Here is a 22,142-nt window from a genome sequence, read left to right on the forward strand (position 1 = left end):
TGAAATTAGTTTAAAACAGAACTAAATTTGTCAGATTCTATCTTTTAAAAAATTGTAAATATGAACCCAAATATCTTAATCATTCCTTTTAAATCAGCATTTTACAATCGCTTCCAACTATTTAAAACAAAAAGTTACTAAGTCTGTCTCCCAATACAATACTGGCTAATAGTACACTGTAAAACCCAAAAAGTTCAGGTAACTCAAACCTAGTCCTAAAGCCTAGTTCACACTACAGGATTTTAAACATCAGCAGATCGCTGTGCCGTTCACACTACATGACTTGACTTTGTGTCTTTTAATCTCTGTGGTGTTCACACTACGCAACACTCCGTGAACGATCCACAAGAGGGGGGTCACACACTACATGATCTGACAACAACTCATTCCCCATCAACTCATTCAAGCTACCAAACCACAGCCAATGAAAATTTGAGGGAGGAGTCGTCAGAAAAAGCTGAACTCTATTGGCTGCTTGTGTGCTGATGACATCACTGACAGCGTTTCAAGCTTTGGAGAAAGCATTTAAAAACATCGTCAAATCAGCTGATTTATCAGCGCATTAATCACTCATCTGCAGGTTCCAGTGGATAGATACACAGAGTTTTTAATTTTTGTAATTTTAGAACTCTTTGAAATAAAACTAACATATTTATAACACCCCGCCGTTTTCTAACTATTAGTGTATTTCTTTCTGACATTGTTATTTTTTTTTATTACAAAACAGTAAAGAACTGAGCATTTCTGCCTTAAATTACCATATTGGTCAAAATGACTGCATGCATGTCTGATACTTTTCACTGTGACTTTAAATATGTGTGCATTTTCTTGCCTGGCAACTTCCTGCTAACATAAACAAAACTTTCTGATGGCAAAAACATCAATTTACGTTAGATATCTTTAAAAACAGCATATTATGTGCTGTGAAATAGCTCCTGTTTGAAAGTGAAAATGAAAGCCAAGATCTTTAAGTGTTTTAGTATCTTAACTACATATTTATAGGCTGTATTACAAAAAAAAGATTATATTTTTAGGGTAATGGTGTCATTAAATATGATGCCAGACATTCAAAGCTTAATTTTAATATCTCAATAATAGCTTTGAATGTAAATATGTTGTGACAATATGGCGTTTTATATGAGAACCGTCAGAATGAGCAGTATGGTAATTCTAATAGTAATAGAATTCTAGTTCCACTGTTAATATAGCCTCCTCTCATGTCTGTGCTAACGCAGAATGAAGCGAGTGCACTGATGCCCATTCTGACCAATCACAGATGTTTCTGCTGAGCTCCTGAACACACAGGCACGCGGCTCATGCTGATATGCTCTCTCATTGGCTGCAGCTCGTCACTACATCTGACCACACGTGGGGTTGAGTCGGCCGACTGCTCTGGAATAGCAGCGAATAGCGAGCGCCGTGCACCCGCAGATTTCTTCCCGATCACAGCCCGATCTGTCGGCGAGCTCGTTAACTTTCAAATCGGGCTCAAATCAGGCTTAAAATCCTCTAGTGTGAACTAGGCATAAGGAGTACTGTGAACTTAATCCATTTGAGTGCAAATGAAGCAATTTGAGCACAGTAAAACCCAATATATGAAGAGAACTCAAACCAAAGGAGTACTGTAAAAGCCAATAAGTTAAGGCAACTCAAACCATTTGAGGAAACCGGTTGCTACAAACCATTGGAGTTAAAAGACTAATCAATATGAGTACTGTAAACTACTGTTATCTATATGAGTACTGGTTTAACTCCATTAAAGTTGAAGTAATGAGGTATATAATTAACTTATCAAATGAGTAGAATTAACTTTTAGTCACATTCGAGTTAACTAGACTCATTTCGTTTGATAAAGTTGACTGTTGGGTTTTACAGTGTAGTGATCTTATTATTGGTCTGATTAGGGTGATAAACAGTAAAATTGGATTGAAAACCCATGCTCTGCTTCTCTTTACACTTAGAAACATGTTGCTTGTTTTTATTTTTTGTTTTTATGTTAGGAAAAGGGAATTGCATGAAAGGTAATGTGTGTTATGGAGGGTGAATGTTAGGGAACGGGGGGCTGAAGGTGAGGCTGGTGCACTGGGGCCGTGAAGCTCAGCTCAAGGCTAAAATCACATGGACTCAAACAGACTGTCAATAAACCTGATGAACTACAGATTAACACTTTGTGCAGAGAGGGCAGGAGGTTCAGTCCCTTGACTGAGGGAAAAAAAAGGCTTGCTCTATCTCTTCTGATGAATTTGGCACACAAAAATCAGCAGTCTGAACCAAAAATAATACACTGCAGAAAGTGATTAGTAATTAAAAAGTGAGTTAAGCCGTTGCCTTACATGAGACAAGTTGACTTTACTTAAAAAAAAAAAAATTTGAGTAAACGAATTTTAACTTGAAACTTGAGTCAACTTCATTCATTGATTCATTCACTTTCCTTTGGCTGTCTTTGAAATCAGAGGTTGCCACAGGGGAATGAACCACCAACTATTCCAGGATATGTTATATGAAGCGGATGCGCTTTCAGCCACAACCCAGTACTGGGAAACACCCATACACACTCATTCTCATACACTACGGCAAATTTAGTTTGCCCAATTGACTTTACTTTAAAAAAATTGAGTAAACAAATTTTAACTTGAAACTGTTGAGTCAGCTTCATTCATTGATTCATTCACTTTCCAGTCACACTTTACAATAAGGTTCATTAGTTAATGTTAATTAATGCATTTACTAACATGAACAAACAATGAACAATGCATTTACCACTGTATTTGTTTATATTAGTTAACGTTAGTTAATGAAAACACAGTAGTTCATTGTTAGTTTATGTTAACTCATGGTGCATTAACTAATGTTAACAAGCATGGACTTAGTTCATGTTAGTAAATGCATTAACTAATGAACCTTATTGTAAAGTGTTACCCACTTTCTTTTGGCTTAGTCGTTGAGATCAGAGATTGCCACATTGGAATGAACCACCAACTATTCCAGGATATGTTATATGAAGCGGATGCCCTTTCAGCCACAACCCAGTACTGGGAAACACCCATAGACACTCATTCTCATACACTACGGCAAATTTAGTTTACCCAATTGACCTATAGCGCATGTGTTTGAACTGTAGAGGAAACCCACACCAACACAGGGAGAACATGCAAACTCCACACAGTAATGCCAACTGGCCCAGCCGGGGCTCGAACCAGCGACCTTCTTGCTGTAAGGCGACAGTGCTAACCACTGAGTCACTGTGCCGCCCAGTTGACTTAATTTTTATAATTATGTACATAGAGCATGTATTTAATTTTAAGATAACTGGCTTACTCACTTTTTTTAAAGTAACGTCAACTAATTACTTTTTACAGTAGTAAGGCATCAATCACGACACACATTCACAAACAATCCTTGGTAAACTTGTTATAAAAAAATAATTAAAAGTCGATAAGTGAGAGCAGAGTGTATAGCAAAAAAGCAGATATAAAAATGTAACACCAGTCAATCCAACCCCAAAGCAAAAAAAAAAAAGTCCATGCACAGATTTCTAGATACTCTACATTTTTGTTGTATTTTATGCTCATTTGAGAGACAAAAACACATTATCAAACAAATTAATTCCTTAATGAAAGGGTTTTCGCGCTTGCAATTCAGTTCTCATTCCTTTAGAGGAAGATGCTTGACTAAAATTGCTAGCTGGTTTTAAAAAAAAAGGAAATGTGAAGGGAAAATACCCATGTAAGAACTCAAACATCTCAACAGCAACAAACTCCTTTTACATGAACACCTGTAGAAACACTGCCTACTCATGAGTGCGGATAAGAGCGTTTTCCTCATTTCCTTTTAGCTGTTCTCTCTCTCCCTCACTCTCTTTTCAGGATTACATTCATACCGTTTCATGAAGTTTCCATGGCTTACCTCCAGCTTCTGACTTCTTTAGCCTTCGCTCAGTTCCAGTCTGTTTGCGCTTAGTTCGCTATTAAAGGAACACTACACTTTTATTTTGGAAATAGGCTCGTTTTAAAACTTGCCTAGAGTTAAACAGTTGAGTTTCACTATCTTTGAATCCATTCAGAAGATTTCCCGTGTGGTGAGAAATCGCCCCCCAACCTAGGCGGACCCAATTGTCAGGGGGAGACCAGAATTCTCATGACCGGGTCTGGCAGGAGCACTTTTAGCTTAGCTTAGCATAAATTATTGGATCAGATTAGACCATTAGCATTTGTTTAAAAAAAAAAAAAAAAAAAGGTTTGAAAGGAGTTTCAATAGTTTTTCTATTTAAAGCTCGTCTCTTCTGTAGTTACATCCTGTAGTAAGACCGACGAAAAATGACAAATAAGAAAAATGAGAAGTTTGTTGCAACGATCTTACTGAAATCCCTTACCCCAGAGATTTTCCCCCCTCAGGGAGACCCTCAAGTTAAATTACTGAAGGACTTTCATGCAAGCAGCCACAGGTGTCGATTGTAAATGACGTCACTTGAGGAAACGCGGTTGCCTGAGCATGCAAGTCTAACCGTATGTTCACACCAAAAGCGGCGAGAGCGTCAAAGTAGCCGGAAGTCATTCATTTTTAATGAGAGACGGCAGCGATAAGCGGCGAGGAGCGGCGTGGCTGTGGAGGAGAGTTGAAATCAAGTCAACTTTATGGTAATGAGCTATGACGCAGTTCGGCGGCAAGAAATAAGTATGAAGACGTCCAACGCTTGATAGGAGTTCAGAGAACACAGACCTGTGAACTTTGGCTCCGAACACAGTTGTTCCCAAAAGGGTTTGATGATTGCGTCGCCGGATTTCCAATTATTCACAATCTTTTCTTACAGGAACATGCATTAAATAAGTTAATGGCGAGTTACTGATGTTCATTAATGTTATATAAATTTATCTTAAAAAAGCGGGAATCTCACGTGATGTGACAGTACAAAACAGACATATGGACACATATTGGATAAATAGAGCAAAGCCACACCACACGCAACTTGATCGTCCATTGTTATATGAATTTGATAAGAAGTGCGCAACATTTTCACGTTAGAAACATGTTTTATGCAGGAATGTAACTGATATGCTGCAACGGCTCCTTTAAATTTGAGATCAATGTAGCGGGTTTTGACGAACTCGCTGCCAGAGCTGAAGGCAGACAACGTTGTCGCCAGGGCGGACAGAGCGACCCTGGACGCTCTCGCCGCTTTTGTTGTGAACGTACAGTAAGAGTGCAAGCCTAAAGGTGCAAGTACAAATCTGCAGCCAGATTCTATTGGTTTAATTTCTGAATGTTTATAAACAAATTTGAATAATTAAGTAAGTTAATCTCTTTTCAGTTCTTTTTTTTTTTTACTAACACTCACTGTGTTCTAGCAGTAAGACGCTACGATACAGAATATTAAGCTGAAGCTTGACTACAAAATTCAATGGCGCAGTAGGTAGCACTGTCGCCTCACAGCAAGAAGGTCGCTGGTTCGAGCCTCGGCTGGGTCAGTTAGTAATTCTGTGTGGAGTTTGCATGTTCTCTCAGTGTTGGCTTGGGATTCCTCCAGATGCTCGGGTTTCCCCCACAAGTCCAAAGACATGCGGCCATGGCCGGGGCGTCCATAGAGGCGACCTAGACGGCCGCCTAGGGCGGCATTATAGAGAGGGCGGCGTCCGCAACATCTCTCTTACCACCCACGTCCTCACATATATTCGCGCATAGACGACCGATTAGAGAGGGCGGCATCAGCTACACCTCCATCAGCACCCACGTGTCCTCAGTTATATCCACGCATAGGGCAGCAGAATTGAGGTCCGCGACACCCGCGCGTCCTCTGTTATATCCACGCATAGGGCGGCAGAATGAAGAGCGCAGTGTCCGCGACACCTCCCTCCCTCAGCACCCACGCGTCCTCAGTTATATCTGCGCATAGTGCGCCAGAAAAGAGGTCAGCGACACCTCACTTCATTTTCATAACCGGTCACTTTCGTTTTCACATTGGGGTTGAGGGCGGCGTGATCGTCCTCTGCCTAGAGCGGCAGTTCAGTTTGCTCCAGCCCTGCATGCGGTACAGGTAAATTGGGTATGTTAAAATTGTCCGTAGCGTATGCGTGTGAATGAGAGTGTATGGGTGTTTCCCAGTGATGGGTTGCAGATCGAAGGGTATCCGCTGCGTAAAACATATGCTGGATAAGTTGTCGGTTCATTCTCCTGTGGCGACCCCAGAATAATAAAGGGACTAAGAAAATGAATAAATTCCAATTAGATATTTTCCCCAAATCGCACAGCCCTAATGTCCACCCATCATAAGCCGTTTTGATCGATGCATCAACTATACACACATTTCTCAAAATATAATTATTTTAAAGACTATATTAGGAGCATGGCCATGTCAAATGTGCTCAACGGACCCTCAGCTTTGGATTCCCTGACCTGGCTCTCGCTTGGTTTGTCAGGCGGGTCCTCGTGAATAGCCATCTGGTAGAGTTTGTACACTTGGTATGAGGCGTCAAACGAAGCTTTGAACTGTGGACTGGGAGGGTTGGAGCGCACCAGCCTCACCTTCAACATGAGGATGAGCGTCAGAGGGTTGAACAGAAGAAAAAAAAAAAGACTCTTTCCAAAAAACATGCCAAGAAAAGGTTATAGCACAGCACTGGAGGAAAACAGTGAGCATGGAACATCTTAAGATTTGAAATGGAAACAGAATAAAGAGTCGAATATATGCATTTCATTTCATAGCATATTGGTGAATCTAGAGAAATGGGTCAAAAACATGTCAGACCTTATTTTGGTTAATACATTTGCAATAGGGCTGCACAATTAGGCCTGTTATGATATCTATCTGCTTGTTAAGTGTGACGTCACGCGAAGTGGCTTCCGGGTCAAAGCGCTTTATACAACGGTATTGGGAGACTCATGAAATGGTATTTATAAACATTTACGAAGCAATATAATACTTTTGAAAATCACGATTGCAATATATATATATATGTACATACCTAATATCCAATGGCCAGAAAGGGATACATTTTTTTATAAATTGTTAAAATTTTGGTATTTGTGATGCAGCAAGCCCAGAGATTGTTGTGTACACTATGACTTTATATAAAATTAACTTCTATGTGTGATATGAATTAAAAGCGATCATAAACAAATAGTTTCTCAACTCAAATGAGTGGCGGCTTGGACCCGGAAACAGTATTACATACATCACCAACACGTCATCACTTAACAAGCGGATTTTTGTTGTGTGATATATTGCACCAAAATGTATCTCGATAAACGATATTATTGTCAAGAAAATGACAATATAATAGCATTATAATGCAATTACACTCTTCCAAACACATCATGTTTTATTCTAGAGAATATTTCACCTAATTATAGTCATTATAATAATTGAATAATGAGACATTTAAATCAGAATGTGGAAACCCATATCCTAAACAAAAAAATAATAAATGTTGATATCATAAAAAGGTTATGCACCCGCATGAAAATATACTATAGTAAATACTAGTGTTTTTATCCATACTGACACTGACACCTAAAATATTGATAGAGACGTTGCATAATCAATTAAAACGTTGCTAGAACTGGCTTTGGCTTTTATTTAAGGGTGATATATATATATATATATATATATATATATATATATATATATATATATATATATATATATATATATATATATATATATATATATATATATTGCATCACCAAAAATTATTGACGTCATGTTAATAAAAATGTATAGTATATAACTATTTATACAATGAACAATACCTGACAAAAGTCTTGTCGCCAATCCAAGTTTTAGAAATAACAAATAATAACTTGACTTCTAGATCATTTGGTATCAGAAGTGGCTTATATGAAAGGCAAAGGCCTCTAGATGACGCTTATTTTACCAAAATTAAATATGATCATGCCTTAATTTTTAATGATTTAATTAGGACAGTATGTCTGACTTTGCTTAGACAAAAGTCTTGTCAAAAATAATGTCCAGTATAGAATATAAAGTCATGCTGCAGTGGAAACAGAATGAATATTGTGTCTGACTCCACCATGAGCTTGGAGGACTGCATCCATACATCTCTGCAATGACTCAAATCACTGATTAATAAAGTCATCTGGAATGGCAAAGAAAGCATTCCTGCAGGACTCCCAGAGTTCATCAAGATTCTTTAGATTCATCTTCAATGCCTCCATCTTACTCCAGATATGCTCAATAATGTTTGTATCTGGTGACTGGACAGGCCAATCCTGAAACACCTTGACCTTCTTTGCTTTCAGGAGCTTTGATGTGGAGGCTGAAGTATGAGAAGGAGCGCTATCCTGCTGGAGAATTTGCCCTCTCCTGTGGTTTGTAATGTAATGGGCAGCACAAATGTCTTGATACCTCATGCTGTTGATGTTGCCATCCACTCTGGTGAACTCTTGCACACCCCCATACTAAATATAACCCCAAACCATAAATTTTCTATCACCAAACTTGATTGATTTCTATGAATCTTGGGTCAATGAAGTATTTGTCATGACTAGGATGCTGTTCAACTGATGATTCGCCGGATAAATCTACCTTCTGCCACTTTTCCAAATGATCAACTAGAAATCAAGTTATTATTTGTTGCTCTTACAACTGGGATATACGACAAGACTTGTGTACAGTGTTATTTTACTATGCATACAATTATTCAATTTTTGTACCTGAATACTGTTTGACTCCCAAAAGAAACAAAGCTCTACTGTATTTATCTATACTTTTTAAATTGCTTTTCATATTTTATACATGATTCACACCCAAAATAATCCCAAATCAGTCTAAATAAATAAAGTCTTTCCTCGCAATTCAAGCTAGCTGGTGAAACTATATTTATACCTGCAAATATAAAAATTGCAGAAAAACTAAATATCGCAAAGTCATATTTTTCCAATATCATGCAGCCCTAATATGCAATAATGTAATAATCCAACTGTGCATCTGTTTTTGTAAGATTCACTCATACATCTACAAATCAGTGGTCCTAATTGTATGGGTTAAAATACAGACCCCAGCAAGAGAAGAAAACATTTTGCAAAATGGAATAAAAAAAAAAAACACACATATTCAATATATTATTATATTGCTTGTTTGGGTGAAATTCAGCATGAGTTCAGCAGGTAAACATGATAAATCGCATACCCAGGAGGAAATTTAAAAGATTTACACACTGTTATCCAATTATAACATATGGCAGTAATAAGTTTGACCTAATAATACACTTTCCATAACGCAATTAGTGTTTTCGCTCAACAGACTTGAGAAGAACGTCACCGTCTCTGTTCACTGATAATGAACAACTTCCTTGTCTTCCATGTAATGCAAACTGTGGAGAAGCAGAACATATGACTGACTTCCTGTTCTAATGATTAAACACAGACCTGCAGTGACTCTGTCTCAAAGTGTCTCCTTACTGTGTACGGTTACAAAGGAAACTTTTCTTTTTTTTTTTTTTTACGAGAATTGCACTGGCTTTTATTAAATCACATTAGCAACCAAAGACAAACAAGTGGGCGGGAAGTCAAAACTAATTTTCATGTGAAGCAACACACCCCTAAAACAGCGAGCTGTGTAAACGTCCCCAAAATAACACTTTTTAATACATTATAATAAAATATCTGAATCGTGTTTTGAACTGAACCTGAACTGGCACACTCAGAAGAACCATAATATTAATATTAAATCATAAAAAAGGGGTAAACTATGTGCCCTTTAAATGCTACCTTTTATGTGAAGGTATCGCTTTTACGGTTCCTCTTATTTGATTGGATGTGAGCGCCTAATTTTTTTCTATAATTGGGCCAATAGCCAGGACAGTGAAGAGACGGCAACATCAAGTTATGAGCCTGAAAGATAATGTACAGTTGAAGTCAGAATTATTAGCCCCCCCTTTGAATTTTTGTTGCTTTTTCAAATATTTTCCATATTATATTTAACAGAGCAAGGAAATTTTCACAGTATGTCTGATAATGTTTTTTCTTCTGGAGAAAGCCTTATTTGTTTTATTTCGGCTAAAATAAAAGCAGTTATTATTTTTTTAAACACCATTTTAAGGACACAATTATTAGCCCCTTTAAGCTAACTTTTCTTTTCAATAATCTACAGAGCAAAAATTATACAATAATTTGCCTAATTACCCTAACCTGCCTAGTTAACCTAATTAAGCTAGTTAAGCCTTTAAAAGTTACTTTAAGCTGCATAGAAGTGTCTTGAAAAATATCTAGTAAAATATTATTTACTGTCATCATAGCAAAGATAAAATAAATCAGGTATTAGAGATGAGTTATTAAAACTATTATGTTTAGAAAAGTGTTAAAGATATCTGCTCTCTGTTAAACAGAAATAGGGGGAAATAAATAATTCAGGGGGGCTAATAATTCTGACTTTACTGTATGTCTAATGTCTAATGTCTTGGAAGCAGACATTTATGTTGGTACAACTCGATGAAATAAATGAAGTGATGTTTTGCACAGTTTGCCGTCCGTTTGGCAAGCCAGCCACCTTTTGTTATATAATTTAGAAGTGCAATAAAATACCTGCACATTTTCCATACTGCTCTTTTTATTTGCATAACACTTTGAATTTTATTCATCATACATTTATTAATATATTGAAAATACTTCAATTCTAGATTCACAGACGTTATTTATTTATTTTTTTGACTCGTTATTTTAAAATATGTGGCTCAGAAATAGCTATTAACTTATTACTTTTTTTTATTTTGGCAGGACAAGTAAAAATCGGGCCCAGTAAAAAACTGAACCCTGGACTTTATTTTAACGCTGAAAATAAAAGGACGATTAAAATCAAAATTGATGGCAGAATAGAAAGACCTAAAGCTCATTGGACGTCCTGCATGAATAGTGTAAAGTCTGACATCAGTTTGAAGTGAACTGTGTGGGATCAGACGCTATGTTTGATTAGTAAAACGGAGCTTGACATCTAACAGGATCATCTGTGTTTGCACAAGGACAAACTGGCCTCAGAAGCGAGGCGGCAAATCAAAATTCGATCCTCCGAAAAAACATTTAATTGTCTGGGTGAAGCTGTTCCTAATTAAAGGACCTCTCGCAGAGACGTTTTCATTGGACGAGGTGCTCACGATTCACAACTTCCCCAGAAGAGCACGACTCGGGGATTGAGCTTCAGTGTTATTTTATTTGGCTCTCATGGAAGATCTCTTATTATTGCTTGGCCGAGTTAATGAAGATATTTGCGACTTTTGTTTCAGATAAACATTAGTTGAGTCTTTTAATCAGCCGGTCGATTCTCTAGAGATGCAGACGTTTGATTAAGTGTGTGAGGAGTAACCAAGACAAAGAGAGCGCAGCGCTGTCAAAACAGCTCGGAGATCTCAAATTATGCAGGGGGTGAAAGAGGGCAGAAGAACTGGGGGTTTGAAGAGATATTCAACATTTAGGAAAGTTATAATGTGCCTCTACTGCCATCTGCAGGTGTCCACTGTCGAAAATATTAGTATAATACACTGTAAATAAACAGTTTTCCGTATTTGGGGATTCATGTTTTGTTTTGTTTTTTCCACTTATTTATGCTTTTGAATTGCATTATGGGATTTTGATCTTTCCTCCAAAAGCTTCTGATGTTGAAGAGTGACATTTTTAATAGTTTGAAGTTATATATCATCTGTTTTTTGTGTCGTTTTTGGTTATTTAATAGACTTAATTATTTTTGTATTATTTCTTAAAAATATATATTGTCTCAAACTACAGGCTTCATACACATTTTTACTACTAAAGTTCCATGACTTTTCCATGATTTTTCCAAAACTTTCAAGTAAATTTTCATGACCTAATGTTTCATGCAATGTCTACATATGCGTGGTAAAAGAAAAACTATTCTGAATCTATTGCTCACTCGTTTTGGGAAGGTCCCTTTGTTAAATCTTTCTGGTCTGATGTGAATTCTCTGATTGTCCAAAAGGTTTGTGGTGATTTTTGGTTAAGCTATAGACATGTTGTTTTGGGGTTTTATAATATAGAAAAACAATTCCTTAATTCAACTTTTTGCATAAACTCTTATTTTATTTAATGGAAAGTTTTTTATACAAAAATGCAAATATACTCAATGTAAGACAAAAAAATATATTTTTTAAACGTGAATTGGAACTGTATTTAAAAACCATCACATACTCTCACAACAATTAAAGCTTATAAAACTTATTTAATATTCTGCATTAGTTTGTTTCATTTTTGTCATGTGCCTTTATTTTATTGTTCTTGTTTCTTTATCTCTCTCTTGTCTTTCTTTGACATTACCTTTTGTAAATTATTAAATTATTATTTAATAATTGTTGCATTTCTCTTGTTGCAAAAAGCAATATTTGTTTTACTTGTACTACACTTCTATCAGTTGTTTTATTTTTATTTGTTGTAATGGCCTGTTGAAACAATGCATGTTCAAATTTATTAGTATATCGTTAAACATGCAGCAATCAATTTAGTTTCAATTTATATAGTGTTATATCAATGTAAAATTGATTTAGAAAATGCACTGCACTAATAATGTGAGAGTATGTAATTGGCCAAGGACAGAAAAGAAATAAACAACCTAAATTCAAGTATACAGATATCCGTTTTCCATGACTTTTCCAAAACTTGTCCAGGCCTAGAAAATGCCATGTCAAAATTCCATGACTCTTCCAAGTTTTCCATGACCGTATAAACCCTGAAAGTTGCTTTGTTAAGCTGCAGTGTTGAATTAGCAACACTAAAAGTCAACAGAGCTGAGATAAAACCCCCATAAAGCAATTTGCAATCATATATAAACAAGAAAATAATATGTTGAACCACAATATACAAAAACACAGAATTAAAAATATTACTGTAGAAAATATTTATACGAATACAGAAATAGTAAATTAACAGATATTTGTACAGTGTACTTGAGGGACTTTGATAAGTATATTCCATCATTAGTCATCTTGAGGAAACTCGGGCATTTTCTGGGTTCAGTGCAAGCTAACCAAGAAAAAAAGCATTTGTGGCAAAATCCTGATCACAAAAGAAAGTTTTTTTTTTAATAATTTGACAGATTTTTTTTAATTCAAAAATTAAAGCCAAGAATAAACTATAAAAATAAACAATTATTCTCATTTCATGAAAAATCCAACTTCTGATCTCCTTTTGAGCCTCATAGAACACTACATGGAAAATACTTTTGCTGCTTATTCGGTTGTTTACTGATTTAAAATGAGTTGAAACAACCAAATTCTTAAGTTTTTAGGGATAACTTAATTGTTTTACGCTCAATCCACTTATTTAAAATTAGTTGAAAATGCAATTCTTAAGTTTTTTGGGGACAACTTAATTGTTTCATGTTCAATCGACTCAAATGTGTAAAAATGATTAAGTTAACTTAATCAATTTGTACTGTGCTGTTTTTTTTTAAATCTGTGAAAATCGTGTTGACGTCACAGCCCGACGTCACAACCCAACGTCAGACCGACATGACTGTCCAACTTAAAAAAAAATCAATCAAATGTCAACATCTAATGATGTTACAGCTTGATGTTGTGTGGACGTTACCAATATGACGTTTATCAAATGTTGGATTTTGTTTGCCATATCTGATGAATAAATGCCAGTATCTGATGTCAATATGATGTTGGTTTAAGATGTTGGCTCGACGTTAGATTTTGGTTACTTTTTTAACACAACCTAGAATCAACCAAATGTCAACGTCGTTTAATGTTGTTTTTAAACCTTCATAATAACATTGTCCTTAGATGCTGGCTAGACATTGAATTTTGGTCACCTGACATCACAACCTAAATCTAACCTAACATTAACGTCTTATGACGTTGTGTGCCTGCTGGGCAATAACTAAAAGCACTACAGAATGTTTTGTTTACACACATCCACAAATTAAATGTTAACACATCAGCTTTTTTACAGCGTCATACTCACTACTCTTGAGAACTGTTGAAAGGTCTACTTTTTACATTTTGAGTAATATTTACTACAGATACTTTTACCCTAACTTGCTCTACATTTTTAGGCGAGTAAAAGTACTTTAACTATATGATTTTCCACCATTGTACTTTTTACAGTGTACTGTACTGTACCTACAGAAATGTTTGCCAAGGCTGTGGATAAAAAAACGATAATGCTGTAAATTAGGGATGCCACCGTTCTCAATATAATATTGAACCGTTCAGTACGACCTCCACGGTTCGATACGCGCTTGTGAATTGAGGTTTTCTCGGTTTTGCGTTTAAATAATTCACGTGCGTTTTATATCTCCCCGAATTGATTTTGTGTGCCTGTAAGTCCATGAGCCGAGATGAGGAAACTGTCCCCGCAAGTAAATATCCAATCACTATGCTCTAAAATTAGGGGGCGCTTGACCATTATTCCACACTTAAACATTGCGAGCGGCGGTGAAGTGAGGCTGAGGCAACAGTACAAGAAAGCGCTGGCATCTTTCAAATCTGCCGAGTGAGGACATTTTGGTTTTGCCGGTAAGTATAATGCCAATAAAAGAAAAAAGCATTTTCCACATGTAAAACCATGACTGCACATCTGCAGCGCCATCAGTGGGCAGTGGAGGTGTTTATTGCTAAAGATTTGCAGCTGTTTTAGGTGATTGGAGATGTGGGCTTTTGTCATCTTATAAAAGCACTCGATCCATGTTACAGACTACAGTCTCGCATTTTTCAACACCAAGATAAGTAAACATAAATAAACCGTCTTAATTAAGTACAAATAGGTTTATTTGAAATGGCCAATTTATCTTTATTAACTTCACATGTATGTTTATTCTTTTCAAAATGGAAATTTTAAAAAGAATTTTATGTGTTCCCCAGTTTGTCCATGGGCTCTCAGCAGCTGTTAGATTTCAGTGTTTTTTTTGTTTTTTTTTATACAATACACTAAAAAAGTGTACTTTTCTTGGCTCTTAAGTAAAACTAAATGATTATTGCAATAAATCGTTTTTAATTTTTTTCTCCTTAACCTCTTACTGTTCCTTTTGCCTATAGAATAAAAAAAAAAACATGTCAAGCCATGAGAACTCAACCGAACCGAAAACAGTGTTAAAAGCCCAGGTATGTATTGAATCGTGGGCTAACTGTATTGTTGCATCACTAATGTAAATAATATTCAGAATATTCAGAATCAAATGAATTACTTCTTGAGATCTGAATGTATCTTCAAAAGCCACTCAATTTATTTTCGCTGATATTTTTGACTCCCAAAGTGCCGGTAAACTCTGACTTGCATTTTCTAAATCATCATCATCATAATGGTTTCAACTAAAAATATGTTCTTTGTAGTTATTCTAAAGAATAAATAAATAGACACCTTTATCTTGGATGCCAGCAAATGCTCATTTTTTATCCCTTCAGTCAAATATGGCATAAAAAGCTACAGTTAAGGCTAGAAGTGAAATGCAATGCATTTTTAACTAATCTTTTCCTTGCCAAACAGAGAGTCCTTTACTTAAAGCACATTGGCTTGTGATAAATCAAACTCCACGCGTGTCTGATTGGCTACAAGTAAACATCTCATTAGCCAGTGTGTCCTTGAGGTTCATCTCCGAAGGCTTAATGACCCCACAAAAAGGAGATTTACAGAAATCAGCCTTAACACCCCCATTACAGAAGTGATAAAGTGAAGTTTGGAGAGGAAATGTGTGATACTGTTTTTAAACGCATCTGTTTTCATTACACACTATAGAGATAAGTGCTAACAAACAGACTTCAAGGACTGAGCATTTAACTACAGTGTTTATATTTCAACACAAGGGTCTGTCACGCAAATCACACTGAGGATTAAACAGATGCACAAGTTGTTTGTTTTCTTGAGAGCGTTCATGATGAAATAAAGAGTTTTTTGGTCTTGAAGTCTGCAAACGTGGCGCTTTTCCTCGTGTTTTGTTTCTGAAGTGAACCCCTAACCTTGTTCAGATGACAGTGACATTGACTGCGATCCACTTAAGATAATTGAATGACATATTGAAGTCAATCAAATCAATCCGGTCCACAAGCTAATTGAGGAATGAATCTGCCTGGTGGCGTCTCCAGGGATGATGACGTTTGGTGGCATAAGATAGCCTTTTATACGGAGTTGCTTAGATAGCAGAAACACTGGCTGTTTACTCATGCTGACTTCACCCAAGCAATCGCAGCAAAAGCAGGAGAGGACACTTGTGATGAGAAAGGCCTGGTATATTTACCCATGATGAAACTCCAAGCTTAATAGTTGTAACTTTGAGGTTCACATGCGGTACTTTTAAAGAGTTCAACTTGCCTTTGTTAATAAATAAATAAATCTTCCTCTGTATAAAAATGTAAAAACACACTGTTATGCAGGGTCAAGAGCATGACCAATCAATGGCCGATAATAAAAGCCTTATGCTGGGTTCACACCAAGAATGGAGTTAAGTAATACTTACTTACTCCCAGAGCCGTTTCTATCAAAGTTGATATTTAGTTGCACCATATTGGTTTTGCAACATATAATTTTTTACAAGGTGGGTCGTTAGCCCAGCGTCCAACCCCCAATCTGAAGGACCAGGACATACGCACATGCACCAATGACAATTTAGCTTACCCTAATTACCTAGTGCATGTGTTTGGACTTGTGGGGGAAACCAGAGCACCAGGAGGAAACCCACGACAACACAGGAGAACAAGCAAACTCCATACAAAAATGGCAACTGACTCAGCTGGGGCTCGAACCAGCGACCTTCTTGCTGTGAGGGCACAGTACTAACCACTGCGCCCCCATGCCACTCGGAATTCAGTAATAGCATGAATAATTAGGTGAGTTTTCCATTAAAACAAGCCAAATAATCTGCCAATGGGGTGAGCACAATAAATTTAACTCAAAGAAAATTATTTTCAACCCAGGCTCATTGTGGATACGTACCGGGGTCTACATTTCTGGGGACAGCGAAATACATACCCAGGGCTACGTCTGCTTGCAGTTTTTGCTTTCGCAAATCCACCGAAGGCCACTGTGTACACTTTTTGATGGTCTTAAAATTCTCTCACGTATGCCATTTGCGTGTCCTCCTCAGATTGCTCTAACTGACTAACCGACTGACCCATGCCCCCTTCCCTGAACCCAACCGATAAATATCAATGCGTCACAAATAGCAATGGCCGCACGACTTCACCCCGTTTACAGATTTTACCACATTTTCAGCCGATTAACTATTCATTTATTTATTTGATTATTTTTTGGGGCATTCCAAACGGGATATATTGCCCTCGGATGAGCAGTAAAAAATGAAAACAATCATGGTCACCATAATGAAGTGTCGTTCATAATAAACTGTAGTGCTCAAAACTGGTCACTTCAAAGGGTCCTTTAGAATTACAAATTTGAATGCTATAGCTGATGGACATGATCCTTTGAGGAGGGCAGTTGTTTAGTTTCACGCACTGTTTTATTTTAATTTTTTTTAGAATTTACCACGCTTTTAGCTAATTATTTATTTATTTATTTATTTATTTATTTGATTTTGTTTTACCAGGTTTCTGGAACCGTTCTTCACCGGACTCAAACCCTGTTGTCGTGGTCCACTCTGCTCCACACGACATCGCAGAGAGCCACTGGGCAAACTAGTAACAATGGAAAAGCCATTAATATGGAAGTAATCGGTCAGCAGTAGCGCAAATAGGAACAGAAGCTGTCGGCAGCGTCATACTGCCCCCGTAGCATTCATTTCTCACACAAAATGCAGTCAGATGTAGCCCCATTTTTGTGGTTTTCCAGAAATGTAGACCAGAGTATGTATTCACAATAACCTTGTGTTGACTATTTTAGTTGTTCTTAAAAAAATAATTAAAAAACTCACTTAATTTTGACCTATTTCTGAAAACAAAACTATATTTTTTGCTTGTCTAAAACTATAAGTATTGTCAAAGTCCCTTTAAGACAAGTCATTTAACTCTGCGGCCATCTTTGAAACACCTCACGGACGGTATGCTCGGGCATTCTGTTTGAATGGGGATACATCAAATTCATCAAAATTCCTCGCGAAACTTACAATTCAAAGTCATATTAGGAATCATCAATAAAATACAACAGCAGCGCTCTCTTTAGTTTCATTTCTAAATGTTTGAATCACACAAAATCTGCAGAAACTCATGTCTGGTCCGAGACCCTCCGCCGAAGAAGTGTCAGTCTATAGCGATTGATAGTTGGCTCCTGTACTAGTAGGCGGGGCTTCATTCCCATACTGACCATAACAATTTTCCCCATTCCAAACTGTACGAGTGACATGTCTTGTGTATTGTATAGTCTTTGGTATATTAGGCTATGCATACAGTACAACGTCGGCGCATTCCAAGTGGGAAATATCGCCTTCCGATGGGCACTTGAACACATCACAGCCGCCATATTGAAGTGTCGTCCAAACTAAAGTGCTCAAAACTTTGGAATTTTATACACCTGATGAACACTTCAGGCCATGATCCTTTAAGCAGGGAAGTTGTTTAGTTTCATGAACTGCGTTCAGATTGGAAGGGCTCATCCCTATGCCCTGACTCTTTGCCCTTCCCCTATGCAAACGCAAAGAATTAGTCTCAAATCACATCTTTCGAGTGATCTAATTTGAGCAGATACATTGTATGAGGTTAAATACATTCCCTGACTAAACTAGAGCAAGTGACAAGGTTTGGTGTGAATCCAGCATTAGAGTAAAACCATGTTGACCAATCGAAAAAGAGAAATCAGAAACCAGAGTTTTTAAAAACTGACCTAGACAAAGTTTCTTGAAAGTCACCTGATACTGCATTTTTATGTGGAAAAATGCCTAAACAGCATAGATTTTTTAAAATAGCCATGTTTGTGTGGACATTGCCTGAGATTGGCAAGTGTGATTGGTGAATCCTCTCTTGCTTTGGCTGCTTTCAGCGATTTCCCTTCAAAGAAGTATTATATAAAAGCAAAGGGTCTTACCTCTAAGCGGTGCAGAGGGTCATTGGGTAAAGACTCTGTAATGAATTCCTCCAGTGATTTGGGCTGATTAGATGAAGAAGATTTTGATGGGGTTGGATTTGGAGAAGACGACACAGCTTCTTGCTGCATCTGTTGGTCTTTTTGAAGTCTTCTCTCTTTCCTAATGTCTTTAGCTTTCCGACACGGAGGCCTGCTGGGATCGGCTCCTTTACCTAGAAATGACGGCAATGATAGAAGATACATTTTCAGCTAAATAATTTACTAATTAACAGTAGTACACACACTATCATTAGGTTAAACAAGCAATTAGCTTACTTTTTGAAAAATCTTTAAAGATTAGGTTGTAAAAAATGTCTCATTAAAGTCTGCATTTAATTACTCAAAAGTACAATAAAGAGTCTATGGGCCCTATCATACACCAGGTACAATGTCGCGCAAGGCGCGGCGCAATACTTGTTTAGTAGTTTCAGCTTGGCGCAGGAGTCGTTTTGAGGCGTTGCGCTACGCTGTTTAAATAGCAAATGCATTAGCGCTCATTTGTGCGTCCATAGGTGTTCTGGTCTAAAAAGGGAGGCGTTCTGAGGCGGACCGCTGGCGCGTTGCTATTTTGAGAAACTAAAATAGATTTTTCATTAGACCAAAACTAACCCGGTCTAAACTCACTTACTCGCTTACGCACTGCTTAATACACACAAGAGAGCAATAGGCAAATATCTTTACATATGAAAAAATTTAAATATTAAGGATATATATAGGATATAATAAGAATAGATATTGGAAATAAATATAAAGGATTAAAATATTACAAAACATATTATTTTCCAGCCTACATAAATATGAAAAATCACTGCTTTTATGTCTTCATCATCTCAGGAGGCTTTTTCAGTTCATTCATAACGATTTGCTTTTGTATAATGTTATTATTATTAGCAGTATTATTTATCATATCCATATTTATATTTGTTTTTTTAAAAACAAACTTAGATTTGCCCACCTGTCAGGTTTTAGACCATATGGGGCACAGCATGTGTTTTAGGATATAACTCAGGTTTTTGACTTCGTTATTATTGTTGATTTATTCGTTTGCTGGAAATTAGAACTGAATTTAGAAATAGTTTTGAAACGAATATTTGCGCTTAATAAACGCAATTAATTATTTATAGACTAATTAATGTCTGTGTGTAAAGGTTTCCCTATCCAAGAGCGAAAGTGAAAGTGATCCATTATCTCTCATTCTCACGCAGTAGATGCTCTGTTTAACAGTTTTCTGTTAAAACACTGTTAACTGTTTGCTTGTGAAAAGCTCATTTTTTCCACTTAGACTTACTTTGCGTCCTGTAAATAGCGAATGCGCTCTTGGCGCGACGCAGCTGGCTCTTAAAGGGAATGGGAGATGAGACTCTAATTGGTTTATTCTCAAAACACACCTATAACTCATTAAGAAAATAAACTCAACCCTTTTACACCATGCGCCTTGGCGCAAAGCGGATTTTCTCTTCCGTAAATTAGCAAAAACGTGTTCTGACACGCCCTGAAAGCGTTTGCGCCACTGCGCTTTGCGCTCTGCGCATGGACCGTCAAGATAGAGCCCTATGTCTATAACGAAAAGCTGAATTTTCAGCATCATTGCTCAGCAATCTTTCAAAAATCATTTTTAAATCCAACAGAGCACCTTTGGGATGAGGTGGAATGGGAGATTCGCATCATGGATGTGCAGCCGACAAATCTGCAGCAACTGAGTGATGCCATTATGTCAATATTGTACTAGTAAAGTGTACCTAATAAAGTGGCCGGTGAGTGTATATAATATCTTATTTTTGATTGTAACTTATAACTTAATTTGACTGTAATGCAATAATCCATACAAATAAACTTGAATTATATGGAGGTGGAGAACTGATTTCATCTATAATGAATCTATTTGATTGTGTCAAATGGGTGTTTTTGCAAGTAACTTTTAACAAGTAGGTTTTAGATTAGTCTTTAGAAAAAAAAAGAAAGAGTGCACAGATGAATCACGCACATTCAGACCGGGAAAGGAAATAGGTCAATTTGGATTTCATGTTAGCTACATGTGGCATGTGTAATGATTAAGAATGTGTGCCCACAGACGGAGGCGCACCCTGTGTCTAAAATATGTCAAATAAATAGTTCAGCTCAGTGGAAAAGCTGACATCTCACCGAAGAGCAAGAGGAAACCCAGCAGCGGGAGTCTGAAACCCGAGGCCTGAGATTCCCGATTGAAACTAAACCAAGAATACAAAACTACCGCATAAACTGTGCAGCATGTTTCTGTCTAATAGAGGAGAGCTATAATCAAAACCAGCACATCCCACATTTGGAGCCATTTTTCTGGGTGTGAGAGTATGTTTCCGTGAGCAGCTCGCGGGCACGTATTTGCGAACCGTAGGAGTGTGTGATCCAGTTACGAGCATGATGTGTGTGTGTGTGCTTCAGTGAGTTTGAATTAGTAAAAACGCAGGGCCGGGTCCTCCTGTTTAGATGGAAGTCATTTGACATATCATGACATCATCGCAGCTGTAAAACAACACGGGCTCTGTTTGTTGACTCCCGCTGCTTTCTGCGAGGATTGTTCAGGCCACTCGCGGGTTTAAATGAAAGTGTGGAGACGGTTGTTCAATTTGCCCTGAAGGAAACCGGAGGAGGTGGTAATCCCAGATCGAGAACGACAGGCAGGCCTGGTCAGGAAAAAGGAGGACGCTGAGGGTCATTGCATCAGTTACTGTTTGAGAGCATACGGCAGCAGACCTGGCAACCGGCCACCCATTTACTATTGAGAGAAGGTTAGAGAGCAGGGTATATGGTGTACAGTGATGGTGTAAAGCTGAGCTAACACACAGACACAACAGGGTTCCCACTCTAAAGGGGCTCAGTTGTTAGCACTGACGCCTCACAGTAAGAAGGTTGCTGGTTCAGTTGGCATTTCTGTGTGGAGTTTGCATGTTCTCCCCGTCTTGGCGTGGAGTTTCTCCGGATGCTCCGGTTTCCCCAACAGTCCAAAGACATGCAGTATGGGCAAATTGGGTATACAAAATTGGCCGTAGTGTATGAGTGTGTGTGAATGCGAGAGTGTATGCGTGTTTGCTTTTCTTTGGTTTGCTGCTAGGGCATCCGCTGCATAAAAGCTATGCTGGAATAGTTGGGGGTTCATTCCGCTGTGGGGACCCCTGATAAATAAGCCGAAGAAA

The 22,142-nt window shown here is 37.4% G+C and overlaps 2 protein-coding genes across 3 annotated transcripts in view; both read right to left on the reverse strand.

Annotated features, from left to right (window-relative positions):
• The window catches only part of ate1 (arginyltransferase 1), a gene marked incomplete at its 3' end in the record, with an annotated part of 211,311 nt that overhangs the window by 149,307 nt on the left and 39,862 nt on the right, over positions 1–22,142 (reverse strand). Inside the window, 2 exon segments of the mRNA NM_001089468.2 lie at positions 6,391–6,519; positions 18,934–19,145. Of these exon segments, the coding sequence (NP_001082937.2) occupies positions 6,391–6,519; positions 18,934–19,145 (341 nt within the window).
• The window catches only part of slc29a1a (solute carrier family 29 member 1a), a 378,565-nt gene that overhangs the window by 88,274 nt on the left and 268,149 nt on the right, over positions 1–22,142 (reverse strand). The gene's annotated exons all lie outside the window — the stretch shown is intronic.

Source organism: Danio rerio, chromosome 13 (genome assembly GCF_052040795.2).
Source record: "Danio rerio strain M-AB ecotype USA chromosome 13, GRCz13ab, whole genome shotgun sequence".
NCBI classification, from domain to species: domain Eukaryota; kingdom Metazoa; phylum Chordata; class Actinopteri; order Cypriniformes; family Danionidae; genus Danio; species Danio rerio.